The following is a 23,555-nucleotide window of genomic DNA, read 5'->3' as shown; positions in this document are numbered from 1 at the left end:
TTGTTTGTTTGTCATGTTTTTTGTCACTCTTTCCTGATCAATTTCACCAGGGATGAACTGCTTAAATATTCGTCAGAGCATACCTGATCATTTTTGACGGTGTTTGATTTTGCATACGTTTTATTAGACATCTTATTTGGAGGCGCAGCAGTGCTCTACAAGCAATCCAAAGGACGCACACGAGGGAAGCGAGTCGGCGCGCTTGTGAAGCTTCATCAACGTGGCTTTAGGACTCTGCTGCCGAGTATTCATCTGTCCACTCCCTCGCCAACAAAACGGACGAACTGCTTCTGCTCACTCAAACAAATAAGGACTTTTCTAACTCCGCTGCTCTGTGTTTCATGGAATCCTGGCTGAATGAAGCCATCCCGGACAGCGCGTTTCATCTGCCGGCTTCCAGCTGTTCAGAGTGGATTGCGTTGCGAAATCATCTGGGAAAACGAGAGGCGGTGGAACATGCATTTACATCAACGAAAGTTGGTGTACAAATGTAACAGCATTGAAGAAGATGCGTTGTCCTAATTTAGAAGCGCTCTTCAGATTTTAATAAAGCTATCCTCACCTGTGAACTGCCAAAATACAAACAACACATCACATGCCCCACCAGAGACAGAAATATACTGGACCACTGCTACACCACTTTAAAGGATGCATATCAATCTGTCCCACATGTAGCTTTAGGACTCTGTCTTGTTCACCTTCTCCCAGCCTAAAAGCAGAAACTAAAATCAGCTAAGCCTGTAGTAAGGATGTAAAGGGATGGACTTATGAAGCAGAGCTGGAACAACAAGCCTGCTTTGACTGCACTGATTGGAGTGTTTTTGAAGCTGCAGCCACAGACCTGGATGAGTTTCTGTGAGGATATGTGCATCCCTACTAGGACATTTTTATCCTTCAATAATAATAAACCATGGTTTACAGGAAAACTCAGACAGCTTCGTCATGCCAAAGAGGATGCTTACAGAACTGGGGATAAAACATTGTACATCCAGGCCAGGAACACACTGACTAAGGAAATCAGAGAGGCTAAAAGAAGCTACTCTGAAAAGCTGAAAAAAAAAAAAAACAGTTTTCAGCCAATGATCCTGCATCTGTGTGGAAAGGCCTGAAAAGCATCACCAAGTACAAGACACCTCTGCCTCGCTCTGTAGAGAGTCAAATAATGGCTGATGAACTGAATGTGTTTTACTGCAGGTTTGAAAAGCCCAGTCTCACACCCCTCCCCCGCTCTGATCTTCACTTCACACACACACCAACACCTCCTGGAACCCCACTCCTGCTACTCAGTCTGCACTTATGATCTGTGAGTAGGATGTGTGCTGGTCTTTTGGAAACAAAAGACTAGGAAAGCGTCAGGCCCAGATGGTGTTTCACCTGCCTTTCTGAACGTCTGCACTAGCCAACTGGCCCCAATCTTCACACAGATATTCAACAGATCACTGGAGCTGAGTGAAGTTCCCTGCTGCTTCAAACGCTCCACCATAATTCCGGTCCCCCCCCCCCAAAAAAAACTAAATCACAGGACTTAATATAGACCTGTCACTCTCACGTCTGTGGTCATGAAGTCATTTGAGAGACTGGTTTTGGCCTACCTGAAGGACATCACTGGACCCCTTCTGGACCCCCTTTAGTTTGCTTACCGAGCAAACAGGTCTGTTGATGATGCTGTCAGTATGGGACTGCATTATTTCCTGCAACACCTCGACAAACCTGGGATTTATGCAAGGATCTTATTTGTGGACTTCAGTTCAGCCTTCAATACCATCATGCCTGATCTTCTCTCAACCAAACTGACCCACCTCTCCATGCTCACCCCAATCTGTCAATGGATCACCAGCTTTCTGACAGATAGGCAGCAGCTAGTGAGACTGGGGAAACTCATATCCGGGACCCTCACTATTAGCACTGGTGCTCCTCAGGGATGCGTTCTCTCTCCACTGCTTTTCTCCATGTACACAAATGACAGCACTGCAAAGGACCCCACTGTCAAGCTCCTGAAGTTTGCAGAAGACACCACGTCATCGGCGAGTGACGAGTCTGCATACAGACGGGAGGTTGATCAGCTGGCTGTCTGGTGAGGTCACAACAACCTTGAACTAAATACGCTCAAAACAGATGATAGTGGACTTCAGGAGAAATCCCCCCAAACTCCCCCCCAGTTTCTAGTAATTATTATAGTGAAAAACGGGAATAATGTCCCACAGGCCCAAATCATATATAATGCTGAATACAACAGAGCAAGAGCATGCTTTAATAACGCCTACTGTCACTATTTCCAAAGTCCTGTTGCTTTTTAAAGTCCTGCAGCATGAATTCTTAGTTCAGTGTAGTTTTCAATGTTAAAACAATTTATATCATAAGTTCTGTACACTAAGGGTAAATGGCAATTTATCTCTGTGTTTGGAAGTGTGTTTCAGAGCTTGTCCTCTGTTGTCCATAAGAAAAACACGTTGCATCTGTCAAACGCAAAAATGCTGTGCACGCACGGACATACAACTGTCTGCTCGCGCTCCAGAAGTCAAGTATGCGAGAGCTAATAGCAGAGCAAAAGACAAATGTTTACATGGTTTTATACAGTAGGAACTGATATTGCAACACTGATATAAAATGTATGCTTATAAACTGAGGTCATAAGAGCCCATAGTTACTTAATCACCGTGAAAACAACCATGACACAGACAAGCTCACGTTATTATAATCGCCAAAACTTGCCGCACTGCAAATTTAATCTTGAAATATCTGCTTGTCTTGGTGTAAAATGAAGGCATTGTGTGACAAAAGAAAGTGTTTGTTTGGCACGCTCGCTGCTGCTGCAGTGATGAACTCGACTCGAGTGACAGAATGAAGCTGTAAAGTTCAGCTGTCGTAAAAGTCCCATTCAAAAATCTCTCAATAAATTTCGCATTTATTAACTCTTATTAATTAAAACCAATAATGTAACAACAGGAATGCCGCCAATTGTAACAAAGTAAAAATACATGTTTTTCATTTGAAATTTACTTGAGTAAGAGTGAAAAGTACCCACCATTAAATATATTCACAAAAGTAAAAATATGTCCAAAATGTTACTCAAGTAAATGTAACGTAGTAAATGTAGCGTTTTACTTCCCACCTCTGCTGTGGACTAAATGCAAAAAAATTGGTCTCATTTTTTCAGAAAACCTCCCCAAATAAAAAAAGACTCCAATTATTCATAAATAATATTGTATGTGTTTATAATCTGATGATAAATCTTTTTTTGTTGTTGTCCCAAATTTGTAAGCATGTAATTCTGGTTCTGTTCACTCTATCTCACTTTGAAAAGTCTTATTTTGTTCCACTAGATGGCAACAAGTACTAGAAAAAGATTAGATATTGAAGCTTAATCTAGATGTAATTAGAAAGATGAGATCCTCATCTTTGCGATGATATATAACATTAAATCAATAGTCAAAAACATATTTTAATGATGATTTGTTTATCATGCTTTTCGTGCTGGATGGCATATGTTGTTCTGGACATTTAAGATATAACATTGGATCATTCAGTCAAGCAAGCTCACAGACAAGTAAAAAATTGCTAATTGTTTAGTCAACAGCCTAAGATAAAAGCAGATATAAAGTTTTTAGCTATCTGGGGCATACAGCAGCAATAATTGGTGCATAAAAGAGATGTATGTATTTGATGACTTACAGAAATCATATTTCATTTTGTGATTCTTTTGAAACTCTTTCAAACTGTGGTATTAGGGCAACAAAATAAACTGTACAGTCATACCTGAGAATGAGAGCTTTCATTTTATATATGACTTGTCGATTTAAGTGCCATGTGAAAGACTTTTATATTCAAATGAATATTTCTACTCCATTACCTCTAGGGGACTCTAATTTATGACGCAAATGTTTTCAGGCCTTATTTTGTGTAACATAAATGCAAAATGTATGGTCTTCTCTGAAAAGACCATAGTCTAAGCTTTCAAATGATACCTCATATGACTGACCTATGTATACGGGGTCGTCAACGTTTTAAGTGGAAAAAATGTTTGCGATATAGCACTCACCTATGAACCCCCCGGCGGTTTAAAGCATTTGTGGATCACAGGTCTGAAGCATTTGGAATATAATATATACATAGGCCAGTGAAGTTTCTCACAAAGAACTCTTATAATGGAACAGTGAAGCATCTTATACAAAATATTATACTCATTCACATTTTTATCTTTTTTACGTCAATTCAGTGGCACTGCAAAGAACATAGGTTTGCTACTGAGTGTTGGGTGTGACCCATCACAATAATCAGAATCAGATTACATTTTATCACTTTATGAAGTGATGCATGGAATTACTCTTTATTTTTCAAGGAATTACTCTTCATAGCTATACAATTATAACTTCTGTTCTGTTGTTACTTGCGTTACAGATACGATTTTAATTTGATAAAAATTATTGAGCTTCATTTTATTTTGTAGATGTGCATGTGCAAGCTGAGCGCGTGCATCAGGCACAGATGTTCAAGTGTTTTATGCGTTCTCTCCTACAGTGTGTCCTCACTCAAATGGCACTGGGAAGCCCATGAATAATTTTTCTTGTTTCAACAATATATTAGAACGAGCCAATTAATTACAAGAGTGTGTTCGGTTTGCACGTCTCTGTGCACGCTCAATAACAGCTCGCACAACAGCAGCTCTACTTAGCTGTATGATGTGAGGTATTGGGACATTTTAGCAAGATCAAGTACATGAGTAAAGTATCTAACCTGATGTCAGTCCTTTAATAAATGCATCATTCTTTCTGTGGGGCACTTCATCCTTAGAAATAAGGAGTATTCCAAACACCTGTTGAACTCCTGTTGCCGGTGGATGAAGCTGGTGATGACACAGAATGCACTAGCGGAGACGATGCACTGTGAATAGTGGCTGCAAGTGATAGCGACATCCAGTGCCCAGAATATGAATTTCATATAATTTCTCCATAGCATTCCTAATTCTTTTCTATTTCTAAAGACTCTTGCGGGCCGCATCAGAGCAGTCGGTGGGCTGCAGTTGGCCTGCGGGCTGGACTTTGGACACCCCAGCTATAAATTGATTACAAAAGTAAAAATAGTTGTCTTTCTCATGCAGTACATATGACTGTCTCCGTGATGACCCCTTTGATCACGAGTGGCCAACTCTGCCCCAGCTGCCTGGTATCCACTACTCTATGAACGAACAGTGCCGCTTTGACTTTGGCATGGGCTACATGATGTGCACAGCGGTAAGTGAAAGAGAGTCAAAATTTATCTTAAAAAATCTTTAAGAAAAAAAATCTTAAAAAGAGTACAATTTGCACACACACACACACACACACACACACACACACACACAGACACAAACTAAGTCTTACAGATATATTAAAAAGTTCAGGCTTTATTAATTGTAGAAGTTTAATGCTTAGGGTTAGAGGTTTAGAAAAATTCTAACCAGAATGTTTGTGATAAATCAATACAGTGCTGCCTTGCAAGCACTGTAATACTGTTAAAACAGGTGCAAACATAGAATTCACTATTAAGCAATACATTCAGTAAAAGAAATGTCCAAAAACTATAGAAATGCAATAAGAGTGAAAACTTGGCACCTGCTATTCTACAATGTATCATACGTCCATCTTGTAATCAATGCTGGTTTGCTTAGGCTGATAAGCTTTCACAGGCTGCATGTATGAATGCGAGCATGACTGTTTCTTTTAGTACAGCACCTACGACCCATGCAAGCAGCTGTGGTGCAGCCACCCCGAGAACCCTTTCTTCTGCAAGACCAAGAAGGGCCCTCCCATCGATGGCACCCAATGTGCAACAGGGAAGGTTGGAATTGTAGAACTTCTATTCTGCTATTTACATAGAATATATTTGGAGGAACTAACGCAGGAAATACCACTTTTTATCTCTTACTATGTCTTCTCTCTTGTTCTCTCTATCTCTTCAGCACTGTTTTAAGGGTCACTGTATCAAGTTAACACCAGACATTCTTAGGCAGGATGGCCACTGGGGTCAGTGGACCAAGTTTGGTTCCTGTTCTCGCAGCTGTGGCAGCGGAGTACGATTCCGCACTCGCGAGTGTAACAACCCAATGTGAGTGTCTGCATCAGTTTTGCTTCTAAATACTCATCAAGATTAATTTATTTGAACTAATTTGATTGATTAAATTTTTCCCAACTCGATACAATTAATTACTTTGAGTGGTTTACAGTGTGGGTTGTATTTTTGTTGTTACCTTTTACGTCCAGTCCATGTTGGCATCTCTCTAATAAGGCTAGATTCTACCAAGTGACAGATGAATTTGTGACCATATTAATTGCAGTTCTGCAATTTCCCCCACTGTTTTACATAACCTTATGAGAACAGAGCTGCAATCCCTTTTTGTTTAACAACTTTCCAGTTGAGAGCCACTGTCTTTCACTAACTCAATAAGATGGGAAGCATCCTTTGCATTTCTCATCTGTTGGCTTGAGCAAACCCTATTTATGTTGTAGACCGGCCAATGGGGGACGCACTTGTTATGGAAACAACTATGAGTTCCAACTCTGTAACATGGAGAAATGTGCCAAGGCCCTGGCTGACTTCAGAGAAGAGCAGTGCAAGATGTGGAACCCCCATTTTGAGCACGAGGGCACCAAACACCATTGGCTGCCCTACGAACATCCTGAACGTGAGTAATAATAACCTGGTGAGAAGCCATGGATGTTTTTGTACTCTTAAAACTGTTTTTTACACTCTTATTATCTTGTAATAACATGGCCTATTAATCAGCAATAGATATGAGTGGTTTTACTTTTCCCAAATACATTTTTCACCTTTGTTGAATCTCATTTTATGGTGGTGAAACAAATATTTGTCTGTAGCTGGCACACTCAGAGACAGGTAAATACATTTTATTGTGTCTTGGACTATTTTCATTCTTTTTAATGTTGAAGGAATGTGCTTTTTAAATATTATCCACAGGCAACTTTTTCAGGCTTTAAATTTTCAATTGCATACATAGATATGCTATATGTAAAACAGTTTGTTTGTTTTTTGCATTCTGGTTGCTTTATGATGCTGCCTCAATTTTGTATTTTGAGAAACCTCAAAGAGATTTTGATAGCGTGCTATAAATCTTGAGTTACATGATATGAGCAGTTGCAATGAGGATGGAAGCTAAATTCCTTGAGAGAAAGAGAGCAAAACAGCTGTCTGGAAAAAATGTTCTGTGTCTATTAGCCATGATTTCTGTGTTCTACAGGATAATGGTTTAATTACAGATGGCTTTATATGGTAACTTTAAGATTTTAGAAAGACTAACAGGGTTGCAACTCAGTTGGAGAGCTTCTTGGAAACACTTGACGAGTTGTTCTTAGGAAGGAGACTGGACAGTAGAGGTTGGAAGAAAGACACATGGAAATGTGATTAAGCAGCAATGGCATCTCCAGTTGTCCACTGAGGCTAGATTACTCTTACATTAGAGGGGATGCAGTTAATACATCTAATCCAGCTAATAACTGTTCCAACAGTCTTGTTTTCAATATTCATGCAGAATAAATCTCTGGGAAGACCTGACAATAAAGTTCTAAATGTTAAGATTAGTCAATGTGGGGGGGTCACGTGACGCCATGCAAGAAGCAGACGTGTGAGCGACAAGCTCTGCGCACTTTGCTAATTTTTAATTATTCTCATGTTATAATCTGGTGAAATTCGATACACCCAGTTACACATTTGCTCTTTGAGGTAAAACATGGCAAAGAAGTCAAAATCATCGGGCTCTGGAGACATTAAAAGACACTTACATGTTCAGGATGAAAGCCCCAACAGGCCTACAGACCGGGGACTCGATTTAAATGGCGTGGTGGGAGAGGAGATCCAGCGTCAGTTGTCCAACATGTCGGTGATGCTGACGAAGGTTCTTGCTGACTTGGAGGATCTCACTGTAATACGTCGATCGATTATGGCAATGGAAATAAAATTCTCTGAGTTAGTTACAAGAGTGGCAGATGCTGAGAAACGAATCGATTATTTGGAGTCTTCGGAGAGGGACTCATCCGCTAAACCGACCGCGACTAAAGTTGTTTTGGAACGGGTTCTTGAAAAGCTTGAAGATCTTGAGAATAGAAGCCGCAGGAATAATGTTTGAATAGTTCATGAGGAGGGCAGAGCTATGGTAAAATTCCTGGATGAGCTCTTCCCGAGTCTGCTCGACATAACAGGCCACAAGCTGGAAATCGAGCGAGCTCACAGAGTCCTTGCTCACAGATCTGCTGAGGGAGACAGGCCCCGATCAATCCTGCCCAGATTTCTGAGATCATCCGATAAAGATCTTGTGTTGCGCCAGGCGAGGAGCAAAGGAAAGCTTTCTTGGATGAATCATATTATTTTCTTGTTCCTGGACTTTGCGAGTTCGACGAGAGAAATGCGATCGGTTCAGGGAATGCAAGAAACTCTTGCATCAACGTAACATCACTTTTGCATTGATGTTTCTAGCCAAGCTGAGAATAGAAGCGAAGGACGGTTGCAAAGTATTTACATGTCCCAATCAGGCAATGTCTTTTATAGAATCAATGGGTGAGTAAACCATCAGATGTTTGTCATGTGAGTTGGTCAACTCGCTGTACTCTGGCTTTTGAGGAAGCTGGGCGTCATTTTGGTTTCTTTCTGCATTGGCTCCGTCTAGCGGCTGGAGTTTGTTTTGTGAATAACACTTTTCCTTAAAGAAACTTTTGCACTGACGGAAGACCACTTTTACATTGAAGTTGCCGGCCAGTTTGAGAGTGGACACTACAGATGACCGCAAAATATCTACATGCTGCTCACACAAAGGATGTCTTTTACAAAGTTGACCGATTGAGTAAGTCATGGTATATACTTTTATGCGGCCTCCGAGTGAATTGATTTGATCATCCAGGGAACCGGGATGCCGGATTTGTTTCTTTTTGCATTGGTTCCGCCTAGCGGCTGGAGTTTGTTCTGTTGAATAACACTCCTTTGGAACAGCTGGGGATTTATCTTTCGTTCTTCGTGCTTATTCCTCCTGCTGGCTGGAGTTTGTTTTGTTGAGTATTTTTACGGGACACTGGAATGATTACGTCATCTGCTGAACTCATAACAGCTGGCTCACTGATCATTCGTTTGTCTGTCCGAGAAATCTGAACGGTTTTATATCGGCTGGAATTTGTTTTGTGGAGGATCACACCTTTGAGACAGTTCTGTGAATGAATCTACATGTTCTTTGTGTTCATTCTGCCTATTGGCTGGGGTTTATTTTACAAAGTATTTTCTTGTTTGTGAGGCAAAATTGTGCATTCCGACGGCAAAGTTGTCGTGGGGCCTCGTGGGCGTTCATGGACCTTTTGAGTTTAGAGGGATCGTCACCGGTTGGCGCTGTCGTGCGTGGGGTTAATGCGCATGTTTTTCTTTTTTCTGGTTGTTTTTTTTTTGTGGGGGGAAGTTCAGGGTTTGATTGTTTCACTAATGGGGAATGTGGTCTGTATTATTTTATTTTTGACACAATTAATTTTTTCTACTATATCAAAATGTCAGTTGTTAAAATGAGTGGATTGTCTCTGTCCACATGGAATGTAAATGGGTTGGGGCACCCTATAAAAAGAAGGAAGGTTATTACTCTTCTTAAACGTAAGAAATATGATATAGTGTTTCTTCAAGAAACACATCTTTCCCCGCAGGAAGCTGAAAAATTTGGGAAGATATGGTTTTTTTTTAGTGCTGGCTCAAGTAAGAGCAAGGGAATCATTATATTGGTAAATAAGCATCTACAATTCAAATGTATTAAACAGATTAAAGATAAATTAGGGAGAGTAATTATTGTTTTAGCTGAAATTCAGGGGCAAAGGTTTATTTTGGCTAATATTTACGCACCTAATGCTGATAATCAGGGCTTTTTTTTAGATCTTGAAGGGATGTTGCAAGCCGCTGGCACCCCTCATGATATAATATTGGGAGAAGACTTTAATCTATTGGTGGACTCAGTCCTTGATCATAGTGAAGCAAAAGTGTGTAAGCCTTTTGAGACTTTTGAACCCATCTGGTAGGGACTATACATTTCTTTCATCAGTCCATAAGATTTATTCTAGAATATATATATATATATATATATATATATATTTATATCCAAATCCCTCATTTCATCTGTTGTTGATTGCTCAATTGGAAACATCTTAGTCTCAGATCATGCCCTGGTGAGTTTAGAGGTGTTGCCACATACAGAGAAAAAGAAATCATATAATTGGCGCTTTAATGTATCCCTTTTGCAAAATCCTGATTTCCAACAAATGTTAAAGACTGAAATAAATTTTTATATGGAGACCAACTGGTCCTCAGTATCCTCTATGGGCGTGGCTTGGGAGGCACTTAAGACGGTTCTTAAGGGTTGGATCATACAGTATGCCTCATTCATCAAAAAATCCAAAGCATGAGAATTCGTGAAGTTGGAAGGAAATATTAAAAGTGCAGAGGCAGAGCATTTGTCGTCTGATCGCCTCAGAATTGACCCGATTGAAATATAGATATAATTCTATTTTGTTGCAGAAAGTGGAGTTTTGGTTATTCAGGACAAGACAGTCATACTTTGAGTTGGGGGAGAAAGCAGGAAAACCTTTGGCTAGATATATAAAGCAGAGAGAGTCTTTTTCTACCATTCCCTCAGTGAAATCTGCAAGTGGTGAAATATTTATCTCGGCCATTGATATTAATAATTATTTTAAAGAATTCTACCCTGATCTCTATAGTTCCACGTCTTCGTCTACTGATGAAGATATTAGAAACTTTGTGGAACCATTAGAACTCCCTAAATTGACGACTGAGCAAAAAAGTTATCTTGATTCTGAGATAATCTTGGAGGAGCTTGATGAGGTAATTAAGGCCCTGCCTACAGGCAAGGCTCCGGGGCCTGACGGCTTTGCCGCTGAGTTTTTCAAATGTTATGCTACAGAACTGGCTCCACATTTGTTAGAAGTTTATATGGAATCATTGAAGAATGGAAAGCTCCCGCCAACCATGACACAAGCCCGGATCAGTCCGATTCTTAAAAAGGACAAAGATCCAAGCGAGTGTAAAAGTTACCATCCAATTTCCCTGATCCAGTTAGATGTAAAAATGTTGTCAAAAATTCTGGCTAACTGATTAAGTAAAGTTATGACATCACTTATACTTATAGATCAGGTGGGGTTTATTCAGGGCCGTAGCTCTTCTGATAACATTAGGTGTTTCATCAATATCATGTGGTCAGTCGAATGATCAATCTCCGGTCGCTGCCATCTCACTTGATGCTGAAAAGGCATTTGATATGGTAGAATGGGATTATCTTTTTAAGATTTTGGAAATGTATGGGTTTGGGAGTACATTTATTGGTTGGATTAAGTTACTTTATAGACACCCTGTAGCAGCGGTACTAACAAATGGACACATTTCAGATTATTTTACTCTGGATAGGGGCACCTGGCAGGGTTGCCCTCTTTCCCCATTATTGTTCTGTCTTGCCCTGGAACCATTAGCAGCCGCGATAAGAAAGGAGGATGATTTTCCAGGGGTGATTGATTGCAGGAGGTGTGGCGCATAAGCTTCTGCTTTACGCAGATGATATTTTATTATTCGTCTCCGACCCACTAGATCTATGCCTTGCCTCCACAGAATTATTAATTCCTTTTCCAAGTTCTCAGGATACAAAGTCAATTGGTCTATATCTGAAGCTTTGGCTTTGACAGCGAACTGTCCAGTAACGGCCTTCCAGCTGGGTGCCTTCCAGTGGCCCATATAGGGCATTAAGTATTTGGGAATTTTATTCCCAGCAAATTTGTCTGATTTAGTCATAGTTAATTTTGATCCATTAATAAAAAGGTTTTTGAATGATGTGGACAGGTGGGCTTCATTACACTTATTGATGATTGGGAAGGTTAATGTAATTAAAATGAATTGTATTCCAAAATTCAACTACCTTTTACAATCTCTCCCTATAGATGTCCCCCTCTCTTATTTCAGGCAATTTGATAGCATAGCGAAGTACTTCATTTGGAATGGTAAGCGTGCCAGGTTAAATTTCAATAAGTTACATAGGCCGATGGACAAAGGTGGGCTAGGCCTACACAAGATTTTGTTTTATTATTATGCATTCGGTCTCAGACATTTGGCTCATTGGTCGTTTCCACCTGAAAGAGCCCCTCCCTGATTTTGCATTGAACAAGAACTTCTTGCCCCTTTCCATCAAACTAACCAGAGAAGTTAAATCACACCACGTTATTTCACATTTGCACTCAGTATGGACAAAAGTGTCCAGAGTGTTTAATTCAGATATTTATGTAAATGTTGCCTCGAGCCTATGGCTAAACCCCAAACTATGCATTAATAAGTCCCCTTTTTGTTGGTCTGAGTGGATTGCTAAGGGGGTTAATACACTCGTTGATCTTTATGAGAGTGGTGTGATGAGATCCTTTGAAAATTTGGTTCAATATTTTGGGATCCCCAGATCTCAGTTTTTTTAGGTATCTTCAGCTACGTCACTTGCTCTGTACTATTTTTGGGAATAGCATACACCCTCCTAGAGCTGCAGATACTCTGGGAGAGGTGATTTCTGCTTTTGGAAAAGGCCATGAGGCATCAGTGTATTACTCCTTATTAATTCAGAGTCTGGGGGATGGAGTCTCAACCACTCTCAAAAGATTATGGGAGAGGGATTTAGACCTGGAATTGGAGGAGGGAGAATGGGCTAGGATTTAAAAAAAATAAAAACTGCATCTAGAGGTGCAAGGGTGCGCCTTATACAATTCAAGATTTTACATCGGTTCTATTGGACCCCCTCTAAATTGTATAGGCTTGGTCTTAAAGACACACCCACCTGCTGGAGATGCCAATCAGAGTATGGAGTTTTAACCCATGTCTTTTGGGGGTGTGTTGAAATTCAAAGTTTTGGTTAAAGAGTCTGGTATGTGAGGTGTTAGGTATTCAGGTATTATTCTGCCCCAGACTCTGTATCTTGGGTGATGGGGTGGTCATTGACATTGTAAGTAGACACATAAAGAATTGGGTCTTAACCAGTGTCATGATTGCCAGGCAGATCATTTTGAGGGGCTGGAGGTTGGCTGGAGCACCCTCTTTTCAGGAGTGGTGCTCGGAGATGGGAAGGATGGCGGCCTTTGAGGAAGTTACATTCAGAGGAACGGGGAGGTATAAAGTGTTCTTGGAGAAATGGGGCGGGTATTTGTCATTTGTGGATGTGTGATTATTGTTGTTGTGTTTTTTTTATTATTTGTTTATTTATTTATTTTTTATGTATTTTTATTTTATTTTATGTGTGTCTATGTCATTTAAGACCACCGTTATGTTGCTGGGGTTAGGGTGGGATTGGGAGGGAGAGGAGTAATAGTTGGGGTTAAATTTGATTCTATGTATATATGTTTTGTTTTATGTGAATCAATAAATATTGTTAATCAGAAAAAAAGATTAGTCAATGTATTATGAATAATGAAATAACAATGAGCAACGGCACCACAGCTCCTAAGCAGGGTCACCAAAAACACTAAACCAGAAAATATAAAAATAAACTGAAGAGACAAAAATATTTCCCAATCATATATACTGTATATATTGTATTGTAAATGGTCATTTTACAAAAATATACAATAAAAATCCTCAAACAACAAACAAACAATCAGCAATTTTGAATCAGAGAATACCACACAAGGCAGTCTTCCACTCAAGTACTGTCTGTGGTCTTATTTTGGACAGCTGAGGAGAGATGTCAGCTCTACTGCCAGTCTAAGGAGACTGGAGACGTGGTGTCCATGAAGAGAATGGTGCATGACGGCACACTGTGCTCCTACAAAGACCCTTACAGCGTGTGTGTGCGAGGGGAGTGTGAGGTAAAGGTTATTCAAACACTCACACACGCACACACACACACGCACACACATAAACCATAGAGGTTTATCCTCTAAAATACCATAGAATGAATAATATCAGGCCTAATCAGAGAAACCTCAGTCTGCTCTGTGTCTGTGTATGTGTTATAATGAGCTCTTTCCACTCCTCTTTGCCAGGTGTTTATTCGATTCAATGTGACGCTGTCTTGCTTGGTCTGTTTAGCTTTCTTTAATCTGTTTCTGTGTTGTGATTGGTGGAATATACAGTAGGTCAGGAATGTCCCCACGTCAGATTGGGTAGGGCAGATTGATGATGTACTGTATATTCTTAGATGCCTATGTTTTGCTATTTAATTAAAAGATGAAGTGCATTCCAAAATGTATTGCTTTATAATCTGAGAGGGATATGAATGTCTATAGGACAGGTTTTATGTGTATTGGCAGTAAAGGAAAGACAGGATCTGGGAATGTTTCCATGCAGTTATATGCTCAAGAAGGTGGTTGAACGTAAATAAGGAGCACTAACTCAGTCTTGTATTATTCTTGAATTATTTGATTGTCTGCTGCTTTTATTGATTTTATTTACATATCTGGGACCACATTCTTTCCAGCTTGTCTCTAAGACTTTATAGAGATAGTTCACCCAAAAGTGAAAATTCTCTCATCATTTACTCACCCTCATGCCATCAAGATGTGCGTGACTTTCTCTCTTCTGTAGAACACAAACAAAGATTTGTAAAAGAATATCTCAGTTTTGTAGGTCCATACAATGTGAGTGAATGGTGGCCAAAGCTTTGAAGCTCAAAAAACATAAAGGCACATAAAAAAGATATATATATATATATATATATATATATATATATATATATATATACACTATATTGCCAAAAGTATTCGCTCACCCATCCAAATAATTGAATTCAGGTGTTCCAATCACTTCCATGGCCACAGGTGTATAAAATGAAGCACCTAGGCATGCAGACTGCTTCTACAAACATTTGTGAAAGAATGGGCCGCTCTCAGGAGCTCAGTGAATTTGAGCGTGGTACTGTGATAGGATGCCACCTGTGCAGCAAGTCCAGTCGTGAAATTTCCTCGCTACTAAATATTCCACAGTCAACTGTCAGTGGTATTATAACAAAGTGGAAGAGATTGGGAATGACAGCAACTCAGCCACGAAGTGGTAGGCCACGTAAAATGACAGAGCGGGGTCAGCGGATGCTGAGGCGCATAGTGCGCAGAGGTCGCCAACTTTCTGCAGAGTCAATCGCTACAGACCTCCAAAGTTCATGTGGCCTTCAGATTAGCTCAAGAACAGTGCGTAGAGAGCTTCATGGAATGGGTTTCCATGGCCGAGCAGCTGCATCCAAGCCATACATCACCAAGTGCAATGCAAAGCGTCGGATACAGTGGTGTAAAGCACGCCGCCACTGGACTCTAGAGCAGTGGAGACGCGTTCTCTGGAGTGACGAATCACGCTTCTCCATCTGGCAATCTGATGGACAAGTCCAGGTTTGGCGGTTGCCAGGAGAACGGTACTTGTCTGACTGCATTGTGCCAACTGTGAAGTTTGGTGGAGGGGGGATTATGGTGTGGGGTTGTTTTTCAGGAGCTGGGCTTGGCCCCTTAGTTCCAGTGAAAGGAACTCTGAATGCTTCAGCATACCAAGAGATTTTGGACAATTCCATGCTCCCAACTTTGTGGGAACAGTTTGGGGATGGCCCCTTCCTGTTCCAACATGACTGCGCACCAGTGCACAAAGCAAGGTCCATAAAGACATGGATGAGCGAATTTGGTGTGGAAGAACTTGACTGGCCTGCACAGAGTCCTGACCTCAACCCGACAGAGCACCTTTAGGATGAATTAGAGCGAAGACTGCGAACCAGGCCTTCTCGTCCAACATCAGTGTCTGACCTCACAAATGCACTTCTGGAAGAATGGTCAAAAATTCCCATAAACACACTCCTAAACCTTGTGGAAAGCCTTCCCAGAAGAGTTGAAGCTGTTATAGCTGCAAAGGGTGGGCCGACGTCATATTAAACCCTATGGATTAAGAATGGGATGTCACTTAAGTTCATATGTGTCTAAAGGCAAATGAGCGAATACTTTTGGCAATATAGTGTATATATATATATATAATTATTATTATTATTATTATTATTATTTTTTTTTTCTGTTTTTATGTTTTCGTGCATATAGCCACCTAATGGGCAGAGAGGAGAATATATAGTAAAAAGGACTTAAATATTGATCTGTTTCTCACCCACACCTATCATATGCCAACTCACTGACATGCAACATTTCCCACCAGATTTTTTTGCATCAGTTTCAGTGTGCATACCTTCCCACGTGGCTCAACTGGCAGCGCATTGCGTCAGCAGCATGAGAGACCCGGGTTTGTATCCAGGTTGAAACCAGTGACGAGCATGCTTCTGAGGTTGCATTTTTTTCCCCCTAAGATTTTTTTTTACTCCACTAATGGTTAGGTTTAGTTTTGGGTTGGGGGTAGAGTCCATAAAATATGCATTCCTCTTCACTGTTACATTCTGTACAGCTGAAAAGAACTTACTGCACAACTAGCTTTTGCCAACCTCTCCTGGACATAAACGGAGCTCACACGTGCCTATACGCCCTACAACACTTCCTGCTTTGGCCACTTGGGGCAGTGTTTTCAATTTTGGTAAGCATATACCGATTTTTGCCAAAGAAAAGTCGACCACCTGTTTCCGATTTCACTGTGAGATCAGGCTGTACTTTTACGCTGCCTTTATGTGCTTTTTGGACCTTCAAAGTTCTGGCCACTATCCACTTGCATTGTATGGACCAACAGAGCGGAGATATTCTTCTAAAAATCTTTGTTTGTGTTCAGCAGAAGTAAGAAAGTCATACACATCTAGGATGAAATGAGGGTGAGTAAATGATGAGAGAATTTTCCCTTTTGGGTGAACTATTCTTTTAAGAAAAGTTTAGAGCTATCAAGGATTCGTTGGTGTAGGTGTTACTTTAATGTGATGCATTAATTACATTGCTTAGTAAATCAGCAATTAAAACATGAACCTCTTATTTAAACCTAAAAAAAATACCAGAAAAAAATTATCAAAATGGTTTTTTTTTTATTTATTTTTTATGTAAGCCCCTCTATTGTAAAGTTAACCCATCATTAAAATTTAATGTGAGTTTAAAGTATTAGAGAAACATGATTGGAGTTAATCTTGATTTTCTTTGTATACAAATCTTTAAAATTTGTTGCAAAGGTAGATAACCCTTTATTTATTCCAGGTTAAAGGTTCCAGGTTAATCCTTATTGTTGCATTTACAACTAGCTTCCTTCATGATGAGTAAACTGTGATCGATTTTTTGGATGAACTATCCCGTTGAGATGGACCTACATCTTAAAAGATATTCTTAAGGGCTATTCTTGGTTCTGTTAACTCTGTTCTCTGCACAGAAAGTGGGCTGTGACAATGTGATCGCCTCAGAGGTCGAGGACGATAAGTGTGGGGTGTGTGGAGGAGACAACTCCACCTGCAAGATTGTCAAAGGCAACTTTACCCGCAGCACGAGGAAACCAGGTGAGCTTCTCTACCTGGATGCACATGGCGTAATCGAGTTTCTCTACAGTCTCAGTCTACTTTACGTTCATTTTGCAATAAACATTAAATATGTTGTTTTTATTTTTAACAAATTACTATAAATCAATAGTTTTAACTGGATTAGTTTTAATCAGTAGTTGATTACATCATTTGCAATGATTTATGGGATGAGAAGGACATCTTAAGAAACACAAATAGTGATGTTTTACTTTAGTGAGCTAGTTGTGAGTAACACATGATTGTTCTCAGCATTTTACATGTTTCTTTTTTTGCTTTTATTTTTTTCACCCTTCATTTACTACACTGAAAAGGTGGTAACCTGCAGTTATTACACAACTTTCAATGGTGTAACCTCATTTGTCGGGTCGATTTATTAAAGTAGCATTTTTTAATTACATTCAGATGTTACCATATGAAGCACATTTTTTAGGTTACCTGACAAAACATTTTACAGTGTATAAACAAAAAAAAAAAAAATTAACTTTAAACTAAAAACTAAAGTAACACTTTATTTTAAGGGTCCACAATAATGCACTAGCTAAGCATGAATAAGGCAGTAATTATTAATTAAATGAATAGACAATCTAAGCCATCATTTACAACTTATTATATATCGTATTTCTGTATAGAAAGTCTTGTAGTTAATGCTCTATTTCTGAGACCCATCCAAGGATGTTTTTTATTTATTTTATTTTTTTATATATATAATAAATACATTATGTTCATGAGATTAAATTGATTTAACATCAACTTGACTATATTATTTTATATTATATATATTATGTATATATATATATATATATCACACAGTACTGTGCAAAAGTTTTAGGCACAGTCTTCAGCTTTAGTGTGTCAATAGGAAATATAAATGTTAGACTCCCAAGCATTACTTTTGCAAATAGAAAAGATTAGAATAGAAGAACAGGGAGCCCTGCAACAGATGTCATGGCCCCCACAAAGCCCCCCATTGAACATCATGTCAGTCTGAGATTACATAAAGAGACAGAAGCAATTGAGACAGCCTAAATAGATAGAAGAACTGTGGTGAATTCTCCAAGAAGCTTGGAACATCCTATCTGCCAACAACTAAGAAAAACTGTGTCCAGGTATACCTAGGAGAACTGGTTTTGTTTTAAAGGCAAAGGTGGTCACACCAAATATTGATTTAGCTTTTTTTATGTTTACTGGACTTTGCATGGCATTTAGTGATAAATGAAAACTATTGTAAGGTCCACCTATTGGTCCAATGGTGGCATCCAATAGCGTGGCTGAAGGTACCTGTGTGTCACTGTCTTTTTATTTGATTATTTGATTTGAGTTCCATGTTTTATTAATCTTATCATTAATTATTTTCTTTATTTCATCTGACTCCAATTATGAAAAACCTTGCTTATGTATCTATGCTCTGAATTTAAGTTTTGTATCTTATTATTTTTAGTAATTCTCTCTTCTAGACTGCATTTGTTATTTCAGTGTTATCTGGGTCCTGTGCCGGCTGGATGTAGGTCCTTTAACTACCAATTCATCAGTTTCAGATATTAGTAAGTTTTAGACTAAGTCCCTATAGGTTCTCGGCTTTATCCGTTTAGTCTTATTTGGCTAAATTCAGTATAGATTCTCGACTCACCGTTTAGCCCCAGTCAATTAAGTTCTGTTTTACAGATTCTCGGCCCTACTCTTAGTATTCCCGTTTAATCCTACTTGGCTATGTTCTATTATAGATTCTCGGTTTGCCGTGTAGCCTTTTGGTACATACTTAACTAATGGGTTACTTCTGAAGTAGCTTAGTTAAGCCAACTCTGACCATAGATTTGTAGTTAATAAGAAATATACTAGAAACAGTCCTTCAGAATGAATCATAATAACAATTTATTTGACCAGGTAATAGTAATACATTCAAACAATCCAATTAAAATAATAAATCAAACTCAAAGCTATCAGTGAACCAAGCATAGTAATATATATATGTAATATATATATTACAAAAAAAGAAATTCTTACACAAATCACACACACAAAAAAAAAAACATATATATATATATATATATATATATATATATATATATATATATATATATATATATATATAAATCAACATTTAAACCCCACAACCCCCCCTCACCCTCCCCAACCCCGCCCCCCAAAAAACAACCCTGTGGTCAAACATAAGTAAATATATAGAAATAAAAATCAAACAGACACACATATATACATATAAAAAAATATACATATATATATATATACATACATATACAAACATACATACATACACATATATATATATATATATACATATATAAATACATACATACATACATACATACACACACATAATAATCATACTAACTATATTACACTACTCTCTCCACACCCCTCCCGAGAGCCCTCCAAAAATTCCAAATACCTACCCCATTACCGTATAAACATATCCAAGCCACCCCGTCTTCCCAATGACACCTCCTCATAAGCTGCCACCCACCTCCGTGCACCACTCCGGATACGGGGGCGCACCAGCTGACCTCCAACCCTTCAAAATAACCTGCCTGGCGATCATCACACAGGTCAGAACCCAGTTCTCTATATGGCCATATCCCACATCAATGACCGCCCCATCGCCCAGAACACAAGGTCTGGGGCAAAACGAAACCTGGGTGCCCACCACATCGCACACAAAATTCTGAATCTTCGACCAGAATTTCTGGATCTCGATACACCACCAAAAAACATGGGCCATGTCTCCATCCTCTGATTGGCATCTCCAGCAGGTGGGTGTGTCTTTCAGACCAAGCCTATACAGTCTAGAGGGGGTCCAGTAAAATCTATGCAAAATTTTGAATTGTATAAGACGCACCCTTGCATCTCTAGATGCAGACTTAACATTTTTAAGAATCTTAGCCCACACTCCTTCCTCCAATGCCAAGTTGAAATCTTTCTCCCATACTCTCATAAGAGAAGTTAAGGCTCCGTCCCCCAGACTCTGAATTAACAGGGAGTAGTACACTGATGCCTCATGACCTTTCCCAAAAGCCGCAATCACCTCTCCCAAAGCATCTGCCTCCTTAGGGGGGTGTGTGCTATTCCCAAAAATAGAACAAAGCAGGTGGCACAGTTGTAAATACCTATAAAACTGAGTTCTGGGGATACTTTCATATAGGTCACCGAGTGTAGCAACCCCCCCCCCCCCACAATCCACTCTGGCCAGCAGAAAGGGGACTTGCCAATACACAATCTTGGGTCCTTATGCTCGAGGCAACATTTAAATAAGTGTCCAATTTAAACAATCTGGACACTTGGTCCATACCGAGTGTAAATGCGAAATAACGGGGTGTAACTTAACTTTTCCAATTAGTTTGATAGAGATACTTTGTAATGGTGAAATAGGGGCAAGAACTGCCTGTTCAATAACAAACCAGGGAGGGGCTCTCTCAGGTGGAAGTGACCAATGAGCCAAATGTCTGAGACTGAATGCATAGTAATAAAACAAAATCTTGGGTAGGCCTAGCCCACCTTTCTCTTTACCATTATTAAAATGCAATCTGGGACATTTACCATTCCAAATGAAGGACTTCACTATGCTATCAAATTGCTTGAAATAAGAGAAGGGGACATCTACAGGGAGAGATTGTAGCAGGTAGTTAAATTTTGGAATACAATTCATTTTAATAACATTAACCTTCCCAATCATCGATAAATGTAATGAAGCCCACCTGCCCACATTGCTCGAAAACCTTTTTATTGAAGGGTCAAAATGAACACTAACTAAATCAAACAAATTTGCTGGGAATAAAATCCCCAAATACTTAATGCCCTGTTTGGGCCACTGGAAGGCGCCCAGCTGGAAAGCCGTTACTGGACAGTATGCTATCAGAGACAAAGCTTCGGATTTAGACCAATTGACTTTGTATCCTGAGAACTTGGAAAAGGAATTAATAATTCTGTTTTTAAAAAGGCATAGATCTAGTAGTTTCAGAGACATATAATAAAATATCATCTGCGTAAAGCAGAAGCTGATGTGCCACACTTCCCGCAACCACCCCTGGAAAATCATCCTCCTTTCTTATCGTGGCTGCTAATGGTTCCAGGGCAAGACAGAACAATAATGGGGAAAGAGGGCAACCCTGCCGAGTGCCCCTATCCAGAGTAAAATAATCTGAAATTAATCAATTTGTTTGTACCACTGCTACAAGGTGTCTATAAGTAACTTAATCCAACCAATAAATGTACTCCCGAACCCATACATTTCCAAAATCTTAAAAAGATAATACCATTCTACCATATCAAATGCCTTTTCGGCATCAAGTGAGATGGCAGCGACCGGAGACTGATCATTCGCTACTGACCACATGATATTGATGAGACGCCTGATGTTATCAGAAGAGCTGCGGCCCCGAATAAACCCCACCTGATCTATATGTATAAGAGATGTCATAACCTTACTTAATCAGTTTTTTTAAATTTTTGACAACATTTTTTCATCTAGTTGGATCAGGGAGATTGGATGGTCTTTGTCCTTTTTAAGAATCAGACTGATCCGGGCTTGTGTCATGGTTGGAGGAAGCTTTCCATTCTTTAATGATTCAGTATAAACTTCTAACAAAAGTGGAGCCAGTTCTGTAGCATAGGATCTAAAAAATTCTGTGGCAAAACCATTTGGCCCTGGAGACTTGCCAGTAGGTAGGGACTTAATTACCTCATCAAGCTCCTCCAAGGTTATCTCAGAATCAAGAGAGTTTTTTTGCTCAGTCTTCAGTTTAGGAAGATCTAATGGTTCCATAAAGTTTCTAATATCTTCATCAGTAGACGAAGACGTGGAACTATAGAGATCAAGATAGAACTCTTTAAAGGCATCATTAATATCAATGGCTGAGGTAAAAATTTCACCACCAGCAGATTTCACTGAAGGAGTGATAGAAAGAGACTCTCTCTGCTTTATATATCTAGCCAAAAGCTTCCCTACTTTGTCCCCTGACTCAAAGTATGACTGTCTTGCCCTGAATAACCAAAACTCCACTTTCTGCGACAAAATAGTATTATATCTATATTTCAATCGGGTCAATTCTCTGAGGCCATCAGATGACATACGGCGCTTCAGCTCTGCCTCTGCACTTTTAATATTTCCTTCCAACTCCACGAGTTCTTGTGCTTTGGATTTTTTTGATGAATGAGGCATACTGTATGATCCGACCCCTAAGAACCGCCTTAAGTGCCTCCCAAGCCATGCCCACAGAGGATACTGAGGACCAATTGGTCTCCATATAAACACTGATTTCAGTCTTTAACATTTGTTGGAAATCAGGATTTTGCAAAAGGGATACATTAAGGCGCCAACTATACGATTTCTTTTTCTCTATATGTGGCAACACCTCTAAACTCACCAATTTGTGATCCGAGACTAAAATGTTTCCAATTGAGCAATCAATAACAGATGAAATGAGGGATTTGGATATATATAAAAAAAAATCTATTCTAGAATAAATCTTATGGGCTGATGAAAAAAATTTATAGTCTCTACCAAATGGGTTCAAAAGTCTCCAAATATCTGTAAGACCAAGATTTTTACACATCCTGTGAAGCATCAATGTTGCTCTAGGGGGCTTACACACTTTTACTCAAGATCTATAAAAAAAAAAAAGCCCTGATCATCAGTGTTAGGTGCATAAATATTAGCCAAAATCAGACTTTGCCCCTGAATTTCTGCTAAAACAATTATGACTCTTCCTAATTTATCATTAAACTGTTTGAGACATTTGAATTGTAAATGTTTATTTACCAATATAATGACTCCCTTGCTCTTACTTGAGCCAGCACAAAAGAAAACATGTCCACCCCATATCTTCCCAAATTTTTCAGCTTCCTGCGGAGAAAGATGCGTTTCTTGAAGAAACACTATATCATATTTCTTACGCTTAAGAAAAGAAATAACCTTCCTTCTTTTTATGGGGTGCCCCAACCCATTTACATTCCATGTGGAGAGAGACAATCCACTCATATTAACATTTGACATATTGGTATAATAGAAAAAATTAATTGTGTGCCAAAAACAAAATTTTGAGGACCACATTTCAACATTAATGCAACAATAAAACCCCGAACTTCCCCCCGAACAAAA

At 39.3% G+C, this 23,555-nt stretch overlaps 1 protein-coding gene across 1 annotated transcript in view; it reads left to right on the top strand.

The window, feature by feature from the left end:
* LOC127431107 (A disintegrin and metalloproteinase with thrombospondin motifs 2-like) overlaps positions 1 to 23,555 on the top strand; it is a 148,688-nt gene that overhangs the window by 105,340 nt on the left and 19,793 nt on the right. The window contains exons 9-14 of the mRNA XM_051681367.1: positions 5,099 to 5,231; positions 5,704 to 5,817; positions 5,939 to 6,084; positions 6,486 to 6,661; positions 13,720 to 13,853; positions 17,302 to 17,425. Of these exons, the coding sequence (XP_051537327.1) occupies positions 5,099 to 5,231; positions 5,704 to 5,817; positions 5,939 to 6,084; positions 6,486 to 6,661; positions 13,720 to 13,853; positions 17,302 to 17,425 (827 nt within the window). The remainder of the gene's footprint in view (positions 1 to 5,098; positions 5,232 to 5,703; positions 5,818 to 5,938; positions 6,085 to 6,485; positions 6,662 to 13,719; positions 13,854 to 17,301; positions 17,426 to 23,555) is intronic.

Source organism: Myxocyprinus asiaticus, chromosome 40 (assembly GCF_019703515.2).
Source record: "Myxocyprinus asiaticus isolate MX2 ecotype Aquarium Trade chromosome 40, UBuf_Myxa_2, whole genome shotgun sequence".
Classification (NCBI taxonomy): Eukaryota; Metazoa; Chordata; class Actinopteri; order Cypriniformes; family Catostomidae; genus Myxocyprinus; species Myxocyprinus asiaticus.
This window is presented reverse-complemented; position numbering and strand designations above follow the sequence as displayed.